This window comes from Myodes glareolus, chromosome 22, assembly GCF_982192425.1.
Source record: "Myodes glareolus chromosome 22, mMyoGla1.1, whole genome shotgun sequence".
Lineage (NCBI taxonomy): Eukaryota > Metazoa > Chordata > Mammalia > Rodentia > Cricetidae > Myodes > Myodes glareolus.
In genome coordinates this window covers 38,435,451-38,458,509 of record NC_142047.1, presented here as the reverse complement: position 1 = coordinate 38,458,509, position 23,059 = coordinate 38,435,451, and the positions used below count along the sequence as shown (strand labels likewise).

Sequence of the window (23,059 nt, the reverse complement as noted above, 5' to 3'; positions counted from 1 at the left end):
CTAAGCATCTCCGATAACACCGCCAACTTTGGGACCAAGCGTCCACATGCCTGAGACTGTGGGAGACGTTTTTCATTCAAACTACTGCAGCTCTTGATGATACTCCATTTTCTCAAAGCCCTCGCTGTGCCCTGACTTACCTTGTCCTCATTCTGGTATCATTTTCAGTGGTGCCCTTATGATCACCTCAACAACACAAGGAAGCACATGGAGACTGTTCGCACAATGGCTTTCACCCAGCACTGTATTTAATATGTAAAATTAATTGTAACAGGCCATAGTCATGGAGAACTTCCTTCTTGGCAGACATTTGGTGAAGCGAGCACATTAGCTCATGATTCAGATCAGTATCATCATTTCTTGCCTGGGACTACTGGGGAGAAAGTTGGCCTTTTTTTCTCACTAAGGCCCACTTACAGTCCACTGCCCGTGTGATTCGCAGTGCATTTCCTAAGCTATAAATTGGCCTGTGTGGGGGAATCAGCTGTCCACACTGTTGATGCTTCCTGCCATTCTCAGGCCCTGCCACTGGCTTAAAAGATGCTCTGTGACCTCCCTGCCTGCCCCTGCCTCTCCTGGGTCTCTTCCCCTCCTGCCCTGTTTTCCTTTGGCAACAGCTCTGAGTCATACTTCCTGAGCGAGTCATCCAGCCATATAGCTTCATTCCTCACTCTGGCCACTCTGACTAGCATGCCTCCTCTTTGTAGAGGTCCTTCCTGCCCCCCCCCCCCAGTATTCCGTCCTTTGATCACTTTATTTATTTACTTATTTTTCATTCACTACTATCCAGTGTTGTATTACTAATTTCTCTTAATTCAACAAACGTTCATCCAATGTTTGATAAATCTAGACTGCGATGTAGTGTGGGATGCCTAGAAGTCAGTGGCATGGGAGGGCTAAGCTTAGATGGAGTAGGCAATGAGGTCTCTGCGAGAGAATGGACAGAAGCATCTGGAGTAACCAGAGGACAGCGAGGTGTGAATGGAGCAAGCATCGAGTGTGAAGGCTCCGAGTGGGCCCTGGGAGATGGTAGCTGCGTGGAAGAACGAGCAGGACAGGAGGAGATGTGGCTGGGGAGAAGACGGAGGCCTCACTGTGGAGTCCTCAACCAGGGTGACTTTGAGCAGAGGCACGGCCTGAGCTGACTTTCACCTTAACTGGGTGGAAATGGACTTTGAATGAGGAGGGTCTCAATAGCCCAGGAAAAACTGCCATGATCAGGGTGGAAGGAAATAGCTGCACTCAGGATATCTTTTGAATGTTGGTAGGTTCTCAAGAGCACCAAGAAAATAAAGCGGGGTGGGGGATCTAGAATGTGTTAGTCTGTTCAAGGTCCTCAAATGATGGAGACATCCACAGCAAACCTGAAAGGAGGTCTTAGAACTGGATTGGGGTATATTGATCAGGAGCTGGACCTCAACTGGCTTTGTGGGGTCTTTGTGGGGACTAAGAAAAAGTCCGCAGCCTGGGCTGATCAGCCAAGAAGAGTGGCTTGGGTGTCAACTCCGGCTCTCAACTCTCACTCCTGCCCATTGGCTGAGGATTTTATGTGGTGTTGTATGCTGTAGTGTTAATCAGGGGGTTTGGTGTGGGACACCAGAGAGGTGCCTGCTGGGAAGCCGGGTGTGGGGTTGGGGGTTGGAGGGTGCAGAGAGAACCACGGGCTTATATGCTGGTTATTTTGCCCTGATGCTTATTAATGCATTTACACAGTAGATGGCATTGTATTGCATGTACATTATGAAATAATGTCCAGAGACATTATTCGTGTGCTCATTTTCTTCTCCTTCCTCATGTAAAGGGAAGAGGTTGTAACCACGTCTGTTTCCTAGCCAGTACTTTGCCAGGCATATGCACCCTTGCACCCTCACCAGAATGGCTAGGCTAGTGAGGAGCCCCACAGCTTCCTCCCCGCCCTGTGGCATCCTGAAGTCCAGGGCACGGCTGATCTGTGTCACTCTGTATGCTAGACAATCCCATCCCTACTCTGTCCCCAAAGCCCAAAGAGACTTGTTGAAAAGAAAAACAAGAAAAAAATCAAAAAGCTCCTTTTACAGACTACTGTAAAAGGAGAAATAGGGACTATGGCAGGCATTCTGCAGAACAACTCAGCGTGTTCCTCTACAGACTTCTCAGGACACATAGTGAGGTGTTCTCACTGACATCCTTTCTATTGAGAGGCAAGGGCCTGTCCAAGTGTCAAAACCTATAAACCAATAGAGAAGCTGGGAGTTCACGTTTCTCAAATGGTTGGGAAATGAGGTGGGGGGGTGATGAAAGTCAAGGCACGGTAATCCTTGGATGTAAAGGTTGCTCCTTGGGCCTCGTGTCCTCAGGCCGTTCGCTTCACTGAATACCATTTACCGTATGGTGCTGTAAGGCATTTGAAATCCAACAACTTTCCATTGATCAAGACTGCCTAGCAGCCAGAACACACCAACATAATGTAAAAACCGAAGATGAGGAAGACAAACTTGGGTTAGATAACACATGCTTCTGACGTTGACTTCTGAGCTCCCGCCCAGCTCTTGAGGGGACCATTCATGTTTTCTCTATATACTTAACCTGCTTTTCAGAGGCTCATTGAACTTTTTTTTTGTTGTGGTGCTGGTGAGAGTTATGTTTCTATTTAATGAGATGACAAAGAGGGTTTTTACTCGGTATTCCAGATGTATTTAGACTCAAAATTAAGAAAGATAGATGCCTAGGGTTTGGGTATTTTGTACAAATTGGTCAAATGACTTTGTATAAGAAAAGACATCCAAATTGGGCCGTGTATCAGTTAGCTGTTGCCGTGTAACAACAATGCACTTCAAAATGTAGCACCTGAAAGAGTAACAACACTGCTCACAACACTGATTCAGCAGGACTGTTCTGATCTTGACCAGGCAACCTTGTGCACCAGGCACCATCTCTGCTCACCGTGGCTGAGCTCCCTCACAGATTTGCAGATCACTGCCTGAGGCTAGTTTGGTTTGTCCCTGGGTGCAAGCTCTAGGCTCTCATCCTGCAGTCAGTTAGACCAGACTTGTCACATGACAGTGGCAGGGTCGCAAGAGCAAGACTTGCAATATCAAAACTTCTGAAAGCTTTGGCTTAAAACTAGCAAAGCACATGCTGCTTTGTATCGTTCAGAGCGAGAGGTGAAGCCATACCCTCCATTCATCAGCATCATCCGTCCAAAGACATGAGGCGGAAGAATAAACAGGGTTTAGATACCAGTGTGTTCAAACTGTAGCCAGCGGCCCTCATATCCCAGAATAACAATGTGTTGGGGAAAGTCCTTCCTTGGGGAGACATAAACAAAGTCTATCCCATCCATTTAAGAGCCCAACAACGAATATATAGTCTCACCAAAGATAACCTGAGGAACCAGTGAGTCTTTCAAGATGGGTTGCCTACAGGAGCATAGGTAACTCCAAAGAAGCTGTGCTGGAATGTTGTTGTCCACCACGAATGATGGCTTCTCCTTCTGTTAATCTTACTTAACCTACATACTCTAGTCTTTTCTGAGTGACCTCTCAAGCCACAGGCCACATGCAGTTAGGACAGAATGTCTGGGAGGGGCCGCTGGAATCTCAGATGAGGTCCAGTGTCTCTCTCCAGCTCCTCCTCCTACGACGATGGCAGATCAGCAGTCAACCAGCCTGATGGTGCTCTGGTTCCGTGACTACACTGTCTGTTCTGCGCAGAAGACCGTGTTCTACAACACTATGAATGGACCTCAACACAGTTTTAGACCCCAGTGTCTAGAAATGCCAAAAGTCTGCACACTTCCTGTAGAAGGAGGGCACAAGGGTCTAATAGCAATCTTTTAATCTAAAGAATACTGCACCCTGACTGTCATCATTCCCACCCTCCTCCCAACCGTCTGAGAAACACGAACTCTAAGCTTCTCTACTGGTTTATAGGTTTTGACCCTTGCTCCGCCCTTCACCCTCTCAGCAAGAAGACTGTCAGGGAAAGCCCCTCGCTACTTGTCCTGAGAAGTCTATCGAGGAACACTCGGAGTTGTTCTGCACAATGCCTGCCATGAACCCCTATTTTCCTTTTTACAGTGAGCTTGACCATGTTGGGGTCCCCACAAATAATGGTTATATCCTTTGCTGGCAGGATTATGCCCACATGCTGACCTGTATTACTGAAAGAGAAAAGTTTGTTGTGCCCGTCAAAGCCAGAGGGGCTCGAGCCATCCTGGACTTCCCTGACGAGCTGAATTTTTCCACTTGTCCTGTGAAATACAGCACCCAGAAGATTCTGCTGGTCCGAAACATTGGCAACAAAGACTCCGTGTTCCACCTCAAAGCTCGCAGGTATGCATTCCTGCAACCCTGGCTTTTGATCAGTTACAGCTAACTCTGGCTGGCACAAGTAATTTGCTGAACTAGCTTTGGGGGTGGCTTTGCTTGTTACAGCTTCAGCTGCGAAGCTGGGAGACAACATTGATGTTGACCAGGCTGTCTCTTCATCCTAAAGGGATCGAACATTCCAGGTTTACCATCCATTTCTTACCAAATGTCACCTTCTTTACTACATAGGATGACCCATGGGAATTTATAAGTAAACATAGATTTTTTTTTAACCAAGAATTGGGGATATTGACTGTGTTCATTTGCTGTTGATGATACACCAGGTTATCATAAATTTAGTGACTTCAAACAATATAAATTGATAATCTCACATCACAGTGGATATCAGCAGGCCTGTGAGGAGAACACACGCCTTAGCTTTTCGTCTTCTACAGAGTTGCCTATATTCCTAGACCTGTGATCCTCAGTTCTTTCATCTGAGAAATGGTGGGCTATAGTCACTTTATAGAGTTTTTTACTGAGGATAAAAATTAATTAGCAAAGCCAAGCTGCTGGAGTAATGCACGTACCGTATAACAGGTGTCTGTCCTTTTGTTTTTTAAAGTGAGCTAATGCCGAGTGGTAGAAAGAATACTAGCTCCCCAAATATTCATAATTCTAATTTATGTTAAAAGGAAATAAAGGATGCTGCTGTGCTTGGTTTGCAGAAGAAAGCTGACACATAGTTTCCCTTCAGGAATGAGTTTTATCATATTGATATTTTTATATGTAAACGAGAAGTCACCCGATATGGAAAAACAAATGCAGGCAGAATATCCTCTTGGATCAGTTGTCTAATTCTGAATACTTTTCACCTGTCGGTTTCTTACATATCAGAGACATGTAAATGCTAAGGAAGCAAACAAACCCAAAGTCAACAGTGTAACATTGCTGACAAATATCTAAGACATTTCTGCGCATTTAACCATTCAGCTGTGAACAAATTACTGCATTTTCCTAGCGCAGTAATTTGGAGTTTAAGTGAGAGTAAACTCGGGGGCAGCCGGGAATCATAGTGTTAGAGACCTTGGTCCCACGGTCCCACCTTACAACTGAAGGTGTGAGGAAGAAAATGACCTAGCAAGTCCCCTCGGGAAGTTATCACCGAAGCTGTATCAGCACACACAAACTTGGGGCTTGTTTACTCTTCTGTGTGGCTGTCATCACCATTCCGGTAATGACCTTCCAAGCTTCTTGTGGCATTAGATTGCACTGTGTCTGACCATAGGTCACCAGAAGACTAGAGGACAGGAAGAAGGGGATAGGGGGCTCCTTCTCTCTCTGCTTCCTCGGCTGAGCCCTGTCTTCACTGTGGTCCCAGCTGCCATCAGACTGACTTGCCTTGGTTCCAGCTTCTCCTGATCCCCAGGATCTGATAACCCCCCACTTCCTCTTCCTTTTGCTTCTGGTCTAAAGATTGGGATGTCTAGCTGCTGTTGGCCATCCCTCACTGTGTGAAGGCGGGTTTTCTCATTTTGCCCATCTTTTGTGTGGTCAAGTCTCTCGAGTTCCCACCTTGCAAATTCTGTTGTTTTCCTCTCCACACTCTTTGTGAAACTGTACCTCGGTGCCTGTCCACAAAATTGATGATTTCTAACCACGTTGCCAGCGCAGGGAACTGCAGCGCATCCTTCCTGCGGTCTCTTTTCTGCATTAGCTACATTTGACTTCTGTTTGCAAGTGAGGCTTCTCCTGACTGCAGCGAGAGGGATGTGGTTGGATTTGTAATCTGCGGTTGGATCTGTGGATTGGAATCTCTGCAGAGATTCCCTAGCAGGTATCCTTTCTACAAACCCCTCAGGTGCTCTGTCTCCCAGACAGGGTGCTTCTGTCAGCACGATGCCGAATAGACACATAGAGAGAACTGGTGGCCGGTGGGGGGTATAAAGACAAAGGCCTTGCCTCTTGGTCTGAACACTTTAGTTCAGAATACAATGGGAAACACTATCTCATGGGAAATTCTGTTAAAAACAGCTCTTGCTTTTGTTCTCATTTAAACAATGGTTTAACTAATGTAAACGACAGTTCGGTTTATATAGACAAGAAGAAGAAACGTTTCCTTCCACATCTGAGGCCCATCAAGAATTGTATCTCACTGTTTCATCTGCATGCGCTCAGCAAACGTCTAGGGTAAATAAGTGCTCAGTAAATGTTTATGGGATGCCTGGCCGACAATATGTCACAGAGGCAAGGCTACAATTGCAAACCTCCGCAATAACTTAAACTAAAAATACATGTTCCAAGGACTATAAAATGGGCATAACGGTTTCGGCACTAATACAAGGAGCTGTGGTGTGCTATAAAATATACAGAGAACATAAACAATTGCCATTCCACTTTAGTGCAGCCTTGACCTAGAACTCTAGCAGGTCACACAATAACGTTGACTGCTAAAGGGGGGATTAATATTGGGAAGTGGATGATAGAGGATTGGGAAGCAGCTTAAAGACCTAAAGGCTCAAGCTGGAAGTGAAATGTCAGAGAGACCATGGGGAGAAAGGGCACTAAGATGATAGTCACTATTTAATATACCAAGACGAGACTCATGATTTTTCAGAAGACCAAGTTCCATCCATAATTAAGAAGTTGATATTAATGAGGGTGTCATATCAAAACTAAACAGTGCAATAGACAGAACCCGCCTCAGGCTCCGGAGGATCACTGCTCCTCACTTCTTTGTAAGAGTGTTTTCTGACACTTGATATTTTGCAGGCGGTTCGGCCTAAAGGCCTCTAGTAAAATGAAATGCAAAATCAAATTACAGGCAGTGATTAAACACCAGCGCCTAGTGCACTCTACCCAATTAGCATCTGATGTATTGAGAGAGCTTGGGCAGCTCCAAGAGGTGAGAGTGATCCCAGGTGACTCTTCTCACTGCTGAAGAAGTTTCATCTAGTCCAAAGCTAGCAATTAGCACGCGGGGGAAAGTATCCATTACCTCTCTATAGAACTTGGAATCCTGCGGGTCCTAGAGATGTGACACTGGCGTCACCTTCGCCGTAGAAAATTAGCTGAGGTTCTGCAATAGGATCGCATCCAATTCATTTCAGCATGTTCCTGTGCTACCGAGATGCATTTGGAAGGAAAGTGAAGGTGCAGAATTAGAAAGTGGAGAGGCAAAGGAGAAGTCATTGCTGTGTTGTTCTCAAAGTCAGAATGGGGCCCTGCCCTCGAGGGTCAGAGTCTGCCTGAGCCGGAAGGGAGGGAGGGGCCTTGGGCCTTGGAAGACTCACCATCTTGCACAAGGATTCCTTGGCTGCTGAAAGTTTACTCCTTTTCTATTCCAAGACATTATAAAAACTGATGCAAGAAGGTGAAAGTTTTATTGGCATTCATGATTTGACTGTGGGCTGGGGGTGCAGCCCAGTGGCAGAGTGCGCGTCCCTGCTTCTCCCCGTGGCTTACCTTGCACCAGCATTAACTTGCGCCTCTCAATAGCTGAAAACCCTTCAGAGGAAAGGAGTTTTCAGGAGCGGTACCCGACATGCAGGCCCATAGGCGCTCCACACATGGCAGCATTCTACGTAAGTGGTGACTTGGAATCTGAGCTCTGATCAGAGACAGTCAAAGGAATGTCACATGCGGGAAAGCCATGCACTTTCTGATCCTGGCAGTCACAGGTTGTCTATGCTGTCTGTTTGGCCACAGCAGGTGCAGTACTTGGGGGACTTTGTGGGTAAAGAGACCAAAAGAGACCAAAGCCTCCCACCTGCCCTGCCACAACCCACTGAGAGTGCGACAGGTGAGCAGGGGGTTAGATACATGTGAATGTGTGCAACTGGGACGCAAAACCTGGGTGGAGACAGATGGTGTGTGGCTTTGAATTCTGAGGGTTTGAACTTGATTGCGTAGATCAGCAAGCCCAGGAATGGTGCTTGAGTAGGAGACTAAGTTGTGATGTACCTGGGTGTGTCACAATCTCCCCAGAGCTGAATGAAGCCAAAAGGGGCAGAAATAGAACCTCAAAATTAACTTAACACCTGAGTATATCTTTAAGTTCCTCCTCCAGCATTGCTGGAAAACTGGTAACGATAAAATAGCAATAAACATTTGTATCATGCAATATTCCTGGGGCCAGACATTATCCCAGACACCTTATCCCTTGACTCCACACAGCAACCTTATGAGGCAGGTGCTAGCTTGACCAATTTTCTAGATGAGAAAACGGCTTTTTAAATAACTTGTCCAAGGTCATGGCACACCCAGATTTTGAGCTCATTCGGTCATCTCCAGAGGTCAATGTAAAAGGCCAGCAACTCCAGATTACCCTGAAGTAGTGCCAAGAGATCACCAGAGCGTTGGTATCATATCTACTATGATCAGGGGTTGGAATAAGAGATCCAAACAGAGGGCAACAGAGAAAGTGAACAGGCCTTATCCCTGGAGGCCGCAGAGGTCTTAGTGAACAATCTCAGCCACCTCGTGCGACCCTTGTGTCTGCTCTGTATCCTCGTGGCAGAGAGCTTATGTTCTCTGAACATAACAGAGTTCATTATCTACAGGCAGACTTGAAGGATAATGATTCCAGACGCTGTTGTAGTAGAAGTACTCAGAAACATCTTAGCCTGCCAGCTGCACTGCCTACCACATTACTTTGAAAAACTAGCAATTTAAAGATGTGAAATGGACCGTGAAAATAATTAAATGGACTGAATCTCCTGTTTAGAAGGAGGAGCCCCATGAGTTGTTCAAAGGTGCTTCATAGTCAGGTCCAGGTTACTCTCCCACCCCAGGACCATTCAGTGAAACCATCTCGCGCTGCTCAAACCCACCCTCGTGCCTCCTGACATCTGAGTCTCCAATTCTGTTTTCAAGATGCAGAACTTGCCCTGTTCATCTCCTAACTGCATTTCCTTCCTTCTTCCTCCTGCGTGTGCCCAGGAAGCTGACCTCTATGGTACAGTTCTATAGGCCTTTTGACTTCTGTTTGGATTCAGTCAATAGGAGCCTGGGATAAGACAGAGAGTGAGATGAGGGACCAGGATTTTTGTCAGTTACTTCTCATGAAGTTATCACAAAGCGCCCATCAGAAATAACTTAAGCCAGGAAGACCTGATTTTCCCTCAAGTCCATTACAGCAGAGAGGGTAGGGAAGAGTAGGTCACTTGAAGGCATGGTGGACACTTGACTGGCTTTTTCCCTTTTCTCCTCTTCATCCCGTTCAGGCTCCTAGCTCACGGGATGGTGGCACCTGCTTTCAGGGCAGGTCTTTCGCCTTTAGTCAGCCCTCTGTGGAAGACTTACCCAGAAGTGTACCTCAGTGATCTCCTAGGTAATTTGAAACCTCGGTAGACTTGGCAACGAGATTGCCCATCGTGGTATTATTTCTTTTATTGTTACTGCACGGCTTTCTAGGCCGTTTGCCTCCTTTTGCTCACTAGGCAGCCTTCTCTTGGGATTCCTCCTTTCCCGTGACTTCCTGGGCCTGGAGATGGTAGCGGCTGGTAAGAACCCTGAGGTGTTGCGTCATCTCTTGAAATTCCCTCCACTTCTCCCATCCCCTTAAAATGGAGCCTTGTTAAGCTCTCTTCTGGGAACTCGGATAGGGCTTCCACTCTTGTGATCTGCTCTCCTCTGGACTCCCCACACTCCACCTTTTAGCCCTAGGAAGGCAGGATTCTTTTTCAAATAGCAGTCTATTCAATATTACAATCTCTGAGTCTTGAGGGCAGTGTTGACTTTTATCCATTTCATTCCCAGCAGGAACACCCCACAAATTAAAAAAAAAAAAAAGAACACAAACAAGAACACGAATGACTGTACCTCTCGGGTCTCTTGCCTTGCTGATCTGTTACTGTTACTTTAATGTTCAACCTGCTTCTTTCCCTCCAATGTGCAATCCATACTGTACTTCTGAGCAGAAGTTGGATGTGAGCCGTCTGAAGATCTGAAGCCATGTCTCCTCTCCTCGTCCCAAGAGTCGGAAGTATATTCTGATCGTGCCACCGCATGTTTTGCAGGCCTTTTTCCATAGAGCCAACGGACGGGATTCTTAACGTGGGGGAGTCCATGCAGCTAGAAGTGGACTTCGAGCCCCAGACCGTAGGCAACCATAACGGGAAGCTCATCGTGACTTACGACACTGGTATGCTTCTTTCTCTTCCCTTCAATTTCAGTTCTACGGAGGAAGAAAGGGCAAATAGAAAAATGAGGAAGCTAAGATGTATTTGTGGTGGCAGAAACTTGTTAAGATTGGAAAAGGAAAGAGACAAACTAGGAATGCTTCCACCAGAAATGATGTCAAGTCCTATAGAACTCCTGCCCAATTGGCTGCCCCACACCGAAAGCCGGAGAGGGAGCCTGCACTCAGAAATCATAATGACGGGTGGAGGTTATTTATATGTATACGAAAACTTGAAGTCACTGTTTATCCCATGTGCTTTCCACCTGACCTATGGCTGACTGCATTTGTCTGACATTTTTAAATGTATGTACATCCCGGTCCAGAATATTCTCTTATGTGCCCAATAGTCTATTAAGATCTTGTGGCCTTAAGCCTTGCATCGAGCAAGTGTTGCTGTAACATCCCACATAAATCCCAAACTGTATCTCTTGTCACTAGCGTCTTCTTGATGGTCGCATCCCATAATTAATCATGGAAATTACATACTGTGTTTTTTGCTACTATTTAACTTACAGCCATGGACTGCTCTCTTTTGAAATATGCAGATGGCACTGTAGAGGAATCCTTTAAGCACACAGCCAGAATAGAGTCACAGAATTGAGGTCATAGGCTAGAGCTGCTGGCTTTGTACACTTGTGTCAGAGCAACACAGTTGAAGGCTTTTCCTAACTCCTCACGGTTAAGCGGTCCTGCTCCATCTTGTCCAGATGGCACTACCACATAGCCAGTGGCTTGACGGTATGTCTTCCTGTTTCTGTAATTCACTGTAATTCAGCTGTAATTCACTGCCTCCCAGCTGGAGAGACTTAATTTAAACTAGCTTTAGCGAAGGAGCAATCTTTCGACCTGCATAAGTAAAGTCACTTCTCATAGCCTGCAAGGATCTCACTTTCCAAAGCGTCTAGGTAATTTTATGTGAAGTCCACCAGTGGAGACTGAGAGTTCCGGCTGCTCCCCATTCTTAACACGGAGGGCCACTGTGTTCACTTTAGATACAGCAGGAGTGTAAAATGGAGTCAAAAAATGGTTTTAATTTTCTCATTTATTTAATTTCCTCATTTAATTTCTCTAGTTCATGATGTGAGACATCTTTTCATGTATAACTGGCCATTCCTATATCTCTCCTGTTGGTGTAACTCTTTTGCTTGTTTATTTGTCTTGTTCACTGGTAAGTAACCTTCCCAAGTGAACTCTCTACATACTAATTACTCATTGGATAGATGTAAGACTCTTCTTTCCTCCCAGTCTCCAGCATGCCTTTTCATTTCTTCAGTGACAGTTCTTAATGAGCAATGGTTTTTTACGTTTAATAAACTCTGTTACCATTTTGTTTTTAAGATAATTTTTTCAGCTTGTTAAAAAGTCAGCCTTTGCCTACTCTGTAGTCACAAGCATATTCCATGTTTATGTCTATATGAGATGAGCTTTCTTTCAGCTGCTACGCTGAGGCTGGAGATCCGGCTCTGACTACTTGTGTGTGTGAGACCAGGTGTCACTTTCTTTTCGTACGCTCATCATCAGTTTCCCCACTCTCACTGTCTTGCTCTTGATCACTGCTCAGTAGCACACACTGTGTGAGATTAAAACAATGCCCCTCACGCCTTGGGTTTCCCTTGGGAATGTTGGGTCTCCATCAAATGCCTTCATTAACATTCTCATAGGTTTTCTGATCTTTAGTCTTCTAATGTGGTGATTGATTTGAAATGGCCACTTTCCGGTATAAATACAAATTTAAAATTTTGAGAAATCGCTGAGATAGGGTTTGCTAATAATTTCTTGGAGAAGTTTATGTTCAAACTCATGAGAAAAAAAGTCATCCTGTAATTTTTTTTTTTTACATAATAGCTTTCTCAGGTTTTGGTCTGATGAAACAAAGTGGTCTCAAAACACAAATTGAGTCCAAAGGTACGAAGAAACCCTGTCTCAAAAAACAAAACAAAAAACAAACAAAGAAAACCCCAAACAAACAAAAACCAAGTTGAATGTTACTAGGAATTATTCTCTTCTCTTATTCTGTGGAAAAGCCCTTTTTAAAGATTTGTGTTGTTACTTCCCTAAATGACTAAGAATTTCTTTCTTCAAGTGTTGACAGAGGTTTCTGTCCTGCCCAGTTCCTGCAGTTGTTAAGTCCCAAATAAACACACAGAGGTCTACATTAATTATAAACTGATTGGCCTAGTAGCTCAGACTTCTTATTAACTCTTTTTTTAAAAAGTTTATTAAATTATAAAAGTTTCCATTTCCGCCCCTCCTGCCAACGCCCTCCCACTCCCCCCACTCCCTCTCCTCCTCCCTCTCCATCCCTAAGAGCAGTCAGGGTTTCCTGCCCTGTGGGAAATTCAAGTTCCTCCCCACTCCCTCCAGGTCCAGGAAGGTGAGTATCCAAGCAGACTGGATCCCAAAAATCCAGTATATGCAGAGGAAACAAGTCCCACTTATATTAATCCACTATTTAGCCACGTGGCTTGGTACCTCATTCAGCAAGGCAATCACATCTTGTTTCCTCTGTGTCTGGGTCACAACTGCAGACTGAGCTTTCCTCTTCCCAGAATTCTCCTGTTCTCATTGCCCCGCCTCTACTTCCTGCCTGGCTACTGACCAATCAGCATTTTATTAAAAATAATACAAGTGACAGAATAAAAGACCATTGTCCCACAGCATTCAAGTCACACTTTCATTTTTCAAAAGACATGTCGATTCTTAATTACTAGCTTGTTTTTCTTAAACAAATTTCCAGGGATTTTGTCTTATAACTTGAAATCTTAAATTTCCAGCATAGGGTTGTTGAGAGCAGCAGCTCACGGTCTCTGTGCTGCTGGGAGGGCCTTGGTGCTTCTCTTCTGTCCCTAGTTACAGCTCTCGCTCTCTCTCTCTCTCTCTCTCTCTCTCTCTCTCTCTCTCTCTCTCTCTCGGCTTTATCAGTTTATTTACTCAGAGGATCAGCTATAGTTAATTTTCTTTATTGTTTGCATTTTTCAAACTTTTTTTTTCCTTATTATTTCCCCTAGGCTTTACTTCTTGAGCCATTCTCAATCTTAGGGGGAACACTTAGAACACTGACTTTTAACATTTAGTCTTTTATAATATGTATATTTAAAACAAAATTTTTTATCTAAAGTTGGATTTATCTTCAATGCATATATTAATGTTTCATTTTCCTGAAAACTTAAGAATTTTCTATTTCGATTTTTCTTGTACCCAGAAACTACTTAGCAAAATATTGAATAATAGTCAAATTCTTGGGAATTTTGTTGTTAGTAGGTTTTTCCCCTGATTTCTTCTTTAATTTTTCCAGTGACAGAGAATGAATTCAATATGATTTCAGGCCTGGAAATCAGTTGAGACTGATTCTCGTCCAGAATATGTTCAAGCCAGTAATGCAAATTTGGAAGATTACATATTCCATAAATTACAATTAGGTAAAGTTTACTAATAATCATGTCATTTGGCCTATATCTCTACTTTTTATCTTTTTTTGGCAGATGGCAAAAGTTATTAAAATTCACAAGTATAATTATGGATTTAGCAATTTTTATTTTGGCATTTTGATACTATAATACTTGATATGCACACATGTAGTATTAATATAGCTTCCTGTCGAAATAACCATTTTATCATTATGAAATATCTTAGTGTTAGTTCTGATATTACCGTCTACTTGGTCTGACATTTGTGCAATAGAATAGCTCCCTTTTGATTAACGTGGACATTCAATACTCTTTTTATTCTTTTACTTTCAACTTCTCTGGGCCTTCTTATTTAAAGTTTGACATTTAGAAGTGCCAATCCCCAGGTGAATTTTTAATTGACTCTGAAAATCTTTCTTTAATGTTATTATTTTATTTTATTATTAAATTGTTTCATTTGGTCCTTTTATACGGAATGATAGCCCTGACATATTTGGGCTGAGGTTGCTGACTGCTGTTACTGTGAGCACTGTGGGAAATAATTAATTGAATTTTAACTACACCCTTCCCATTATTAGCTATTGGTGTCAATAGCAAGTGACATTTAGAAATGAGTGTTAATATACTAAGTCAATGATGTACTTTTCCTACCTTATGTCCATATCTTTGTAAGACATCATTTTCTATCAGTCCACAACAACCAATGTGTCAGGGGAAAAAGGTGCTCTAAGAATTTCCTTTGGGTCACTAGATCCAAGATTTGAAGGCGGGGTTTGGAAAAGCCCAACCTGCGCCTCTGTGCTCATAAAAGAGTTGTTTGGTTTCCTTATTTTAAAATACTGCTTATTTCATCTTTAACTCACCCTTTAAAATATATTAATGTATTGAAATATATCTAATATAGGAGTATAATTTATAATTAAACAAGTCTTCGTGTGTTACAGTATAATTTAGAAAAGTTTTATTAGGTTTTGAGATTAGCCATCTTAGATTGTTCAAGCGATAGAGTCAAAGCTTGAAAGACCAGACACATTTTAATCTTGCCACCATCGAACTCAGTTCCACCTAACCCAGTACTAATCTAACCCGCTCACCATCCAACCCAGTACCAATCTAACCCTGTCACCATCTAACCCAGTACCAATCTAATAACCCAGTACCAATCTAACCTGGTCACCATCATCTAACCGGTCACCATCTAACCCAGTCACCATCTAATCCAGTGCCAATCTAACCCATCTAACCCAGTCACAACCTAATCTAGATTTTAAGAAAGGGAAACCGAAGCCCTAAGAAACTGAGAAACTTCCTGAAGGGCACATATCCCATCCAAAGCCCATTTAGAACTCAGAGGTAGACCCTGAACTCCTGAAATCTGTCCTTTATACCCCAGGGATATCTCCCCAACCTTTCTCATCACTATACAAACATTCCCCTCTTTCATTGGTTGACATTGAAATTCAGTCCATTCTCACAGAGTTTTACTTTTGTAGAAGTGCTTGTAATGACACCTGTGCTTATACTGATACTCCTGTGTTGTAAAGGACAGGTGGTTTGACCCACAGTGAATATTTTGTGTATTGAAATCTAGCTAGTCTTGGAAAAGTTAATGTCTGTTCCCTGAGGTGCTTCTGCCATCTGTGGTAAGTGAATAATTTTATGAAGATTGAAGATATTACTCATTGCATAAGAAGATCCACTGATAAGAGCATGCTTTCATCTTTATTGTAGGTTATCAATGCCCAGAACCATACTTTAGTGTAAAGTGGTAATGATTGCATAAACACACGAGTCGCGGAGCCCTTCCAGTCAGTCATGGCCATTGTCTTCCATGTCACTGAATAAGCTTCAGACTGAGCTCTCTGCAGCCGCTTGACATATGAATTGATTCAGGAAGGACATTTAATATGGGCTAGTGATGAATGTCTTTTCTTTATGCTTCCTCAAACAATGTTCTAGAAGAAAGATCACTGAATTCGCCTCAGCGGGAAGTGCTCAGTCATGTTTCTAGCGCTTGTGTGGCCCTGTCAGCTGTGGTCTTCCCCTCAGCTGTGCTTCATGAACCACAGTGACAGTTCTTTTCTGCTTCCGACAGGAGTTTGAACCAGTGCCCTGCTCCTTAAGGGGGTCAGATATGGTTCTTCACTAATGCTGGTATTAGATCTCTCACATTTGCCTGAACCAGAATTCTGTCCCCTTCCCCTTCCCCCTTCCCTCTTCCTCCCTCTTTGTCCTTGGAGTATTAATGGATAGTGAAATTAAGTCTGCTCAGGCAGCTGGTTTTACCCAGAAATGATCGTTAGCTTTTATTACATCCTCACAGCAGCGGGAAAGATTACACGTAGAGCTTCTCAAGGTTTTATTCATAAGAACAAAGCAAAAGCAGGCAGTGTGTGGTGGCCCCTGCATGGAATCCCTGCACTGAGGAGGCCCACGGGGAAATAGTGAGTTCTAGGCCAGCCTAGGCTCTATCTTAAGTTCCACACCAGAAAGACAGTGACAAAGCAAAACAGCGTGAGCAATAGTGCCAGTTCATGTCTGGCAGACCCTCATCTGCCGCAGGCATCTGCTACCTCTGGCTTTTCTGAGATGTCCCCGAGCCTTCAGGAAGGGGAGTGGTACAGATTCTCATTCAAACCTTAGCCCGCCACTGCCTTCTATTGTCTGCGTGACCAGCTGTGCGTCTTCGTGTGAATCACCAGGTGATGGGCAGCCATTGGCGAGGATGGCGGCTGTAGGTCAGGGAAGGGAGCCTGTTTTCTTCAGGCATGCAGCCTCCGAGAGGCCATCCGTGCTCCGGTGGACGCCCTACATCCACATGTATACAGGCAGCACTAAAAGGACTCAGTGGGTTTTAAAAAATTAACTCACAAAGCTGGGAGGGAAAAGTAGAAGTGGGAAGAAGGGAATGAAGAGAGGATTCGCTCAAAACACATTACTTGCATGTATGAAAGCCTCAGATTTATGTCAGTAAAACTGAGACGTGGAGAGAGCACATGGCTGCTGCAGGACAAACAAATGGCTCAGCTGCCTAAGTCCTGAGATTTTCAGCCGAGCGTTAACGAAGTTTATGTAATCTGAGGCCTCCCAGAGAGACTGGTATTCACAAAACAGCTTTGTTTGACAGAAAAAGACATTTTTCCTGAACAATTCGGTTACTTGGATGAGTCAGAGAAATAGAAATCAGTGCCTGGTGAGGTGGTTGTCATCTTAAAGGTGACATTAACCACTGGCATAGTTGGGAAGTCAAGCTGATGAACCTACCTCCTCAGTGGTTTTAGAGTCTTGTGTTTCTTACTAAGGAGGAGATGTTTCAGTCTAGAGCCAGACGTAGGGAGGTAGGCTTTTTCCCCCAAAGGCAAAATGGTGGGTTACTATTATATTTTTATATAATGCATTATATTATATGATGCATATTTTATTTGGTTTACTTTCTGAAGCTATAAAATATTTCTTTTTTATCCCTGTGAAGGCTAATAAAGGAATACAAAAAAAAAAGAATACAGTGAGCAATTGATTGTGATCAAGGAGGGGGAAGGGAAATAAATATAAGAGGAAAGCAAACTAACAGTAAGGATTGCTGGGAAAGTCCTAAGGGATCCCACTATCAGTCAGCTGCCTGGATAGCATAATATACACGGGTAGGCTTGTGTATAAATATGCATATACAGCTAAAATGAAATTGTCTCATCTGGGTTGACAATATGATCTCCAGAAATCAAACACTTTCTCACAAGACCCCCATGTCAGGCATGAGAAGGCCTCTTTTGAGTTATTGATCAAGATGTCCAAGAGAAACTCAATCATTATAGACTATTGCTTTTGCCCTTGGTTGCTTAGCCCCAGAGGTAGAAGGCAGAAGTCCCAGCTGCTGAAGATATCATGGACTTCAGATGCAGGGACCAGAAGCCCCTGACCAGAATGTCTCCTCCTCCCTGCGGCATAGCTTTCATGGTACCAGAAGGTACCATACATGTTTCCAAAGGAGGAAAACCATCAACCGTCCTGCCCAGCTGTGATGTCTATGAACCACAACAGTGACCATCATGGCAGGAGAACCTGTAGTGTCATCTAGTGGTGTGCATACATTAATGGTAGCCAACGGCTCTCTAGTTGGACTTAAGACTCACTCAGCAAGAAGGAAATCGTGCCTGGTATTGGAAATCTAGCCAGCTACCCAGAACTAGTAAAGCCACAGATCTTGAAGGAGCTAGGAGCCTCTAATGCGTGTTAGCATGTGATCTTTCTGGGTCTAGGTTACTTAACTCAATATCATCTTTTCTAGTTCTACCCACTTACAGGGCTAGACCCTGGAGAAGGATGTGGGAGCCAGAAGACTTTTTGTTGTTGTTGTTTCTTTTCATTTTAGAGATGAGTGAGTACACATAACCCAGAGACATTTAATGACTGTATCTGTAGGACCTGAGCTTGAAGCCAAGTTCCTGGTGTACTGTAAGCTAGAGCCCCGTTTACATATCTGCGCTGCCTTTGGTGCAGAGCAATGGCTATTTTAGTCTTTGCCACCGATGTGCTGGAGTTATGGTTAGAATTTAAAATGTGTCATAGGCTCATGGTCCCCTGCTGGCGGTGGTGTTCTCGGAAGGTTGCAGGACTGTTAGGAGACAAAGCCTCCCTAGAGGAAGTGTGCCAGTGGGTATGGTCTTGAGGGCCTCCTGGCTGCCCTCTGGGTCCTGACTGTAAATGCTATGTGACCTGCGGTTTCACACCCCTGCCTTTATGCCTCCCCCACCACATAAACTACAGCCCTGCAAACTATAAATAAATCCTTTCTCACTTAAGTTGTGTCCTGCCAGGCGTTCAGTCAAAGACAAGAAAAGTAGCTCACGTAGCTGGTGAGCTTGGATTGCTCCGTTTCAGCTCCCAAACAAAGGGTGCTGGCAAGGAGTTTGGTGGAGCAGTCGGCACTGACAGTGGTAAATCTGACTCCTCCGCTGTGACCGAGAGATGAGAAGCGCTCACTCTCCATCACCAGCTTGTCCCCTTGAGACTCCATGGCTCCCCTTATGTATTTTGTTTCCTATATCTGTGTCCTCTGTTGTCTCCGAGTCCTGAAGCCACAGTCAGGGATGTGCTGGGTACACAGCTAGCTTCACGTTTAGTTTCAGAAAATTATCTCAGTTCATGTTTGGCTTTGCTTGATTGATAGTAGTAAACTTGGCAAAATGTAATGAGAACTTCCATGAAATTTATTTTTCCCAGGATGTAATAAATGATTCTGGTTAACCTGCACTGCGGCACTCAACCCCAGGAAAGGAACCAGAATAGGAGCAGGGAATCCAAGGACACAGGGTTAACAGAGCCACACAACCTCTGCGTCCCCACAAGCCCGCCACCTCCTCTATCCTGTACTGCTGAGATAGCTAGGGCACGGAGAGCCTTTTTAAAGGTTATCTCCGGGCAAATGGGTATCAAAAGCTAATTTTCTCACAGTCTGGAGACAAGAGAACTCTTCCTCCTCCCCGCCCCTTGTCTTATTTACTTTTCTATTGCTGTGATGAGAAACCATGGCCAAGACAATTTATAGAAGAATGGGTTTACTGGGGGCTTACAGTTCCAGGGGGTGAGTCCTTGAGCATCATGCCAGCAGGCAGGAAAGCAGGGGGAGGCTGGGGTAGCAGCTCAGAGCTTATGTCTTGAGACACAAACACGAGGCACAGAGGAAGAGCTAAGTGGAAATGGTGTGGGCTTTTGAAACTTCAAAGCCCACTCCCAGTGACACACCTCCTCCAACAAGACCATATTTCCTAATCCTTCTCAAACATCCTACCAACTAGGAACCAAGCATTCAAATGGCTGATAGGGACTGTTCTCATTCAAAGCAACACATTCCACTCCCAGGCCCCAATAGGCTTGGAGTTATAATGCAAAAATGCATTCAGTCCAACTTCAAAAGTCCCCACAGTCTATAACAGCCTCAACACAGTTTTAAAGTCCTAAGTCTCTTCTGAGACTCAAAGCATTCTCTTCATTGTAGCCCCTTGTAAAATCAAAATGCAAATTACATACTCCCAACCTACATTGGCACACAATATCCTTTGTCATTCTTAAAGGGAGGAATGGGTGCATAGTGACGAGATACTGGACCAAAGCAAGACTGAAACCCTGCAGTGAAAACTCCAGTCTGTAGCTCTGTGTCTGATGGCAAGAGGTTTAGATGTCTCCACCTCCCTGATTTCCTGATTGCAGCACGCTTCTCTGTTTTGGGCTGGTGGAACTTCCTGCATGCAACGTCTAAGGTCTTGGGGTCTCCAACACAATCCAGGCTGCATCTGCACAGCCTCATGCAATGACCTCTCAGGACCTCCATGCAGAAATCCCCTGCTTACATCTGGCCTCAGTGGCTCTTCTTATCTGTAGAAGAGGATTCCGCAAACCCTTTATATGTGTATCCTTTACGCCTCTGAAGCTAGAACCATATGTCTAATGCAGCAAGTTCAGCTGCTTGCTTAGGATGCAGCCTGAGCCCCCTCCTTGAATTACATTTGGATAAGCCTTCCTTTGTAGCATAAGATTACCTTTGTTTTAAGAGCAGAAAATTCCACAGGCACGTCCCTTTGCTTATTGGAAGCTTAGCTGGGAAGGGTCTTGCCCTGAGGACACCACTCTCTTTAGTCCATTTTTATCAGGCCTTTACTAAACTTTTCACCTTCTAAGCAAGCCTTGCTTCCAACTTTAAATTTCCTGGCGTCTTTTTCTCCTTGAATGGTACATTTGTATTTCTTTTTGCCCTGCTTGCTCTTTTAACTGCAGACCTGGATAAGAACGATTACTAGTAACCATGTGACAGAGTCAACATGAGGCTATCTTGAAATCTCCTCTACCAACAAAATTTACCTATTTGGTTTTAGTTTTGCCTCAGGCACATTTTTAGGACAAGGGCAGAGAGCAGCCACATTCTTTGCCAAAGCATGACAAGATGGTCCCGAGGCGAGCTGCTAAGATTGTCTTCTCAAAATTCTTGAGCGGGGCCTCCAGAGTCCACATTGCTCTCAGCACTGTTTTCTTCCAAACACCTGCTAGGATGGTTTGTTAAGCCCTGCTTACAACATTTAACCATGGTTCTAGTCCAAAGTCCCAATGTTTCCCACAATCTTGCAAAGAACTACATGGTTAGGCTTGTCACAGCAATATCCCACTCCTTGCCTGGTACCAGCTTCTGTCATTATTACTTCTCTGTCAATATGGCAACACATCAAGACCAATGCAACATATAGAAGAAAGAGTTCATTGGGGACTTACAGTTTCAGGGGGTTAGAGTCCATGACCTTCATGGCAGGGAGCATGGCAGCAAGCTGGCATCCATGGCGCTGGAGCAGCATCCAAGAGTTAACATTTTGAGACACAAGCATAAAGCACAGAGAGCTACCTGGGAATGGTGTGGGCATTTCCAACCTCAAAGCCTTCCTCAAGTGACACACCTCCTCCCACAAGGCCATACTTCTTAATCCTGCCAAACAGTTCAGTCATCTAGGGACCAAACATTCAAATATATGAACTTTGAGGGTAATTCTCATTAAAACCACCAAACTCCTCTTCTATAGAACTGGTGAATTTTGGAAAATAGCAGCAGAATAATAATGATGCCGATAGTGATGATAGATGGCTCTTGGGAAAGGATATAGTAGTTATTGTTGTATTTCTGTCCAGGCACATCGGTACAGTGAGCAACCCAACCTGATCACAGTCCTTTTTGTGATCTGTGGGTTGGTGTGAGATAGGCCCTTTGTATGTAAGTGTATGTATATGTATGTATGTATGTATGTATGTATATGTATATACATGTATATATAATTTTTAATTTTGTGTGTATATATATATTGACAGAGGTTTCTGTCCTACCAGGTCCCACGGCCATTAAGTCCCAAATAAACACACAGAGGTCTACATTAATCATAAACTGACTGGCCTAGTAGCTCAGACTTCTTATTAACTCTTAAAACTTATATTAGCCCATAATTCTTGTCTGTGTTAGCCTTGTGGCTTGGTACCTTTTTCATCAAGGCAGTCACATCTTGCCTGCTGTGTGTCTGGGTGACGACTGCAGACTGACTTTTTCCTCTTCCCAGAATTCTCCTGTTCTCCTTGCCCCACCTCTGCTTCCTGCCTGGTTGCCCCACCTAGACTTCCTGCATGGCTACTGGCCAGTCAGCATTTTATTAAACAAGTACAAGAAGCAAATCTTTGCAGGGTAAAACCATTGTCCCACAGTATATATGTGCATGTATATGGAGACCAGAATTCAATGCTGGGTGTCTGTTACCCTCCTTATTATTTGAGAAAGGGTCTCTCATTGAACCTAGAGATACTGATTGGCTAGAGTGGCTGGCCAGTAAGTGCTGGGGGTCTGCCTGTCTCTGCAACTCCAGTGCTAAGGTTAAAGGTACACACCACCATGCTTGGCTTTTCACAGATACTGGAGAGCTAAACTCAGGTCCTCATAGTTACGTAATAGGCACTGTACTGAGCAAGCTATCCCCTCAGATCCAAAAGTACCACATGTTGTCTATTCTCCTTCTGAATATTTAGGAGTTATCACAGGGAGTGTTGCCCTAAGCATCTTTGTACAATGTCCTACAACTGGACGAGATTTTCTTTTTGAATAAATGCCTATAGGTACATTTTCTGGCTTACAAGGACATTTTATATGAAGTTTTCCTGAGTAGTAAGTAAATGGACTTAAGCAATTATACAAATTTATATTTTCTTCAGCAATATGTGAGAAACTTTGTTTTCCACATCCTTGCCAATATGGTACCAAAGGGGCACTGTCAAACTGCTTAATTTTTGTTAACTTGCTTGATGGGATGATATCACATTTTACATTTATTGCATTATTGGGCTGCCTAGCAGTTTTACCTGCTTATTGTAAGCCCTACAATTCTTTCCTTGCATTAAAAATTTTGGATGAGTAACATAATCATATGCTTTAAAAAACTAAAAAAACACTGTAAAAGTATGCATTTAAAATTCTTGCTTTCATATTTTCTCATTTATCCAACCCACTATCATTTTATTAGCTTCTTGGATAGTTTTTATGCAAATAAATGCAAATGTGATGTGAATGCATAATATTTTTCTTCTGTACACAGAATATAAAGTACAATATAAATCATTCTATGCATGTGTTTTCTCACTTAATAATTCATCGGTAGATCCTT

The 23,059-nt window shown here is 43.8% G+C and overlaps 1 protein-coding gene across 1 annotated transcript in view; it reads left to right on the top strand.

Moving 5' to 3' along the window:
• Nucleotides 1–23,059, top strand: part of Hydin (HYDIN axonemal central pair apparatus protein) — a 337,184-nt gene that overhangs the window by 55,462 nt on the left and 258,663 nt on the right. Inside the window, exons 6-7 of the mRNA XM_048437266.3 lie at nucleotides 4,114–4,313; nucleotides 10,310–10,434. Coding sequence (XP_048293223.3) covers nucleotides 4,114–4,313; nucleotides 10,310–10,434 — 325 coding nt within the window. The remainder of the gene's footprint in view (nucleotides 1–4,113; nucleotides 4,314–10,309; nucleotides 10,435–23,059) is intronic.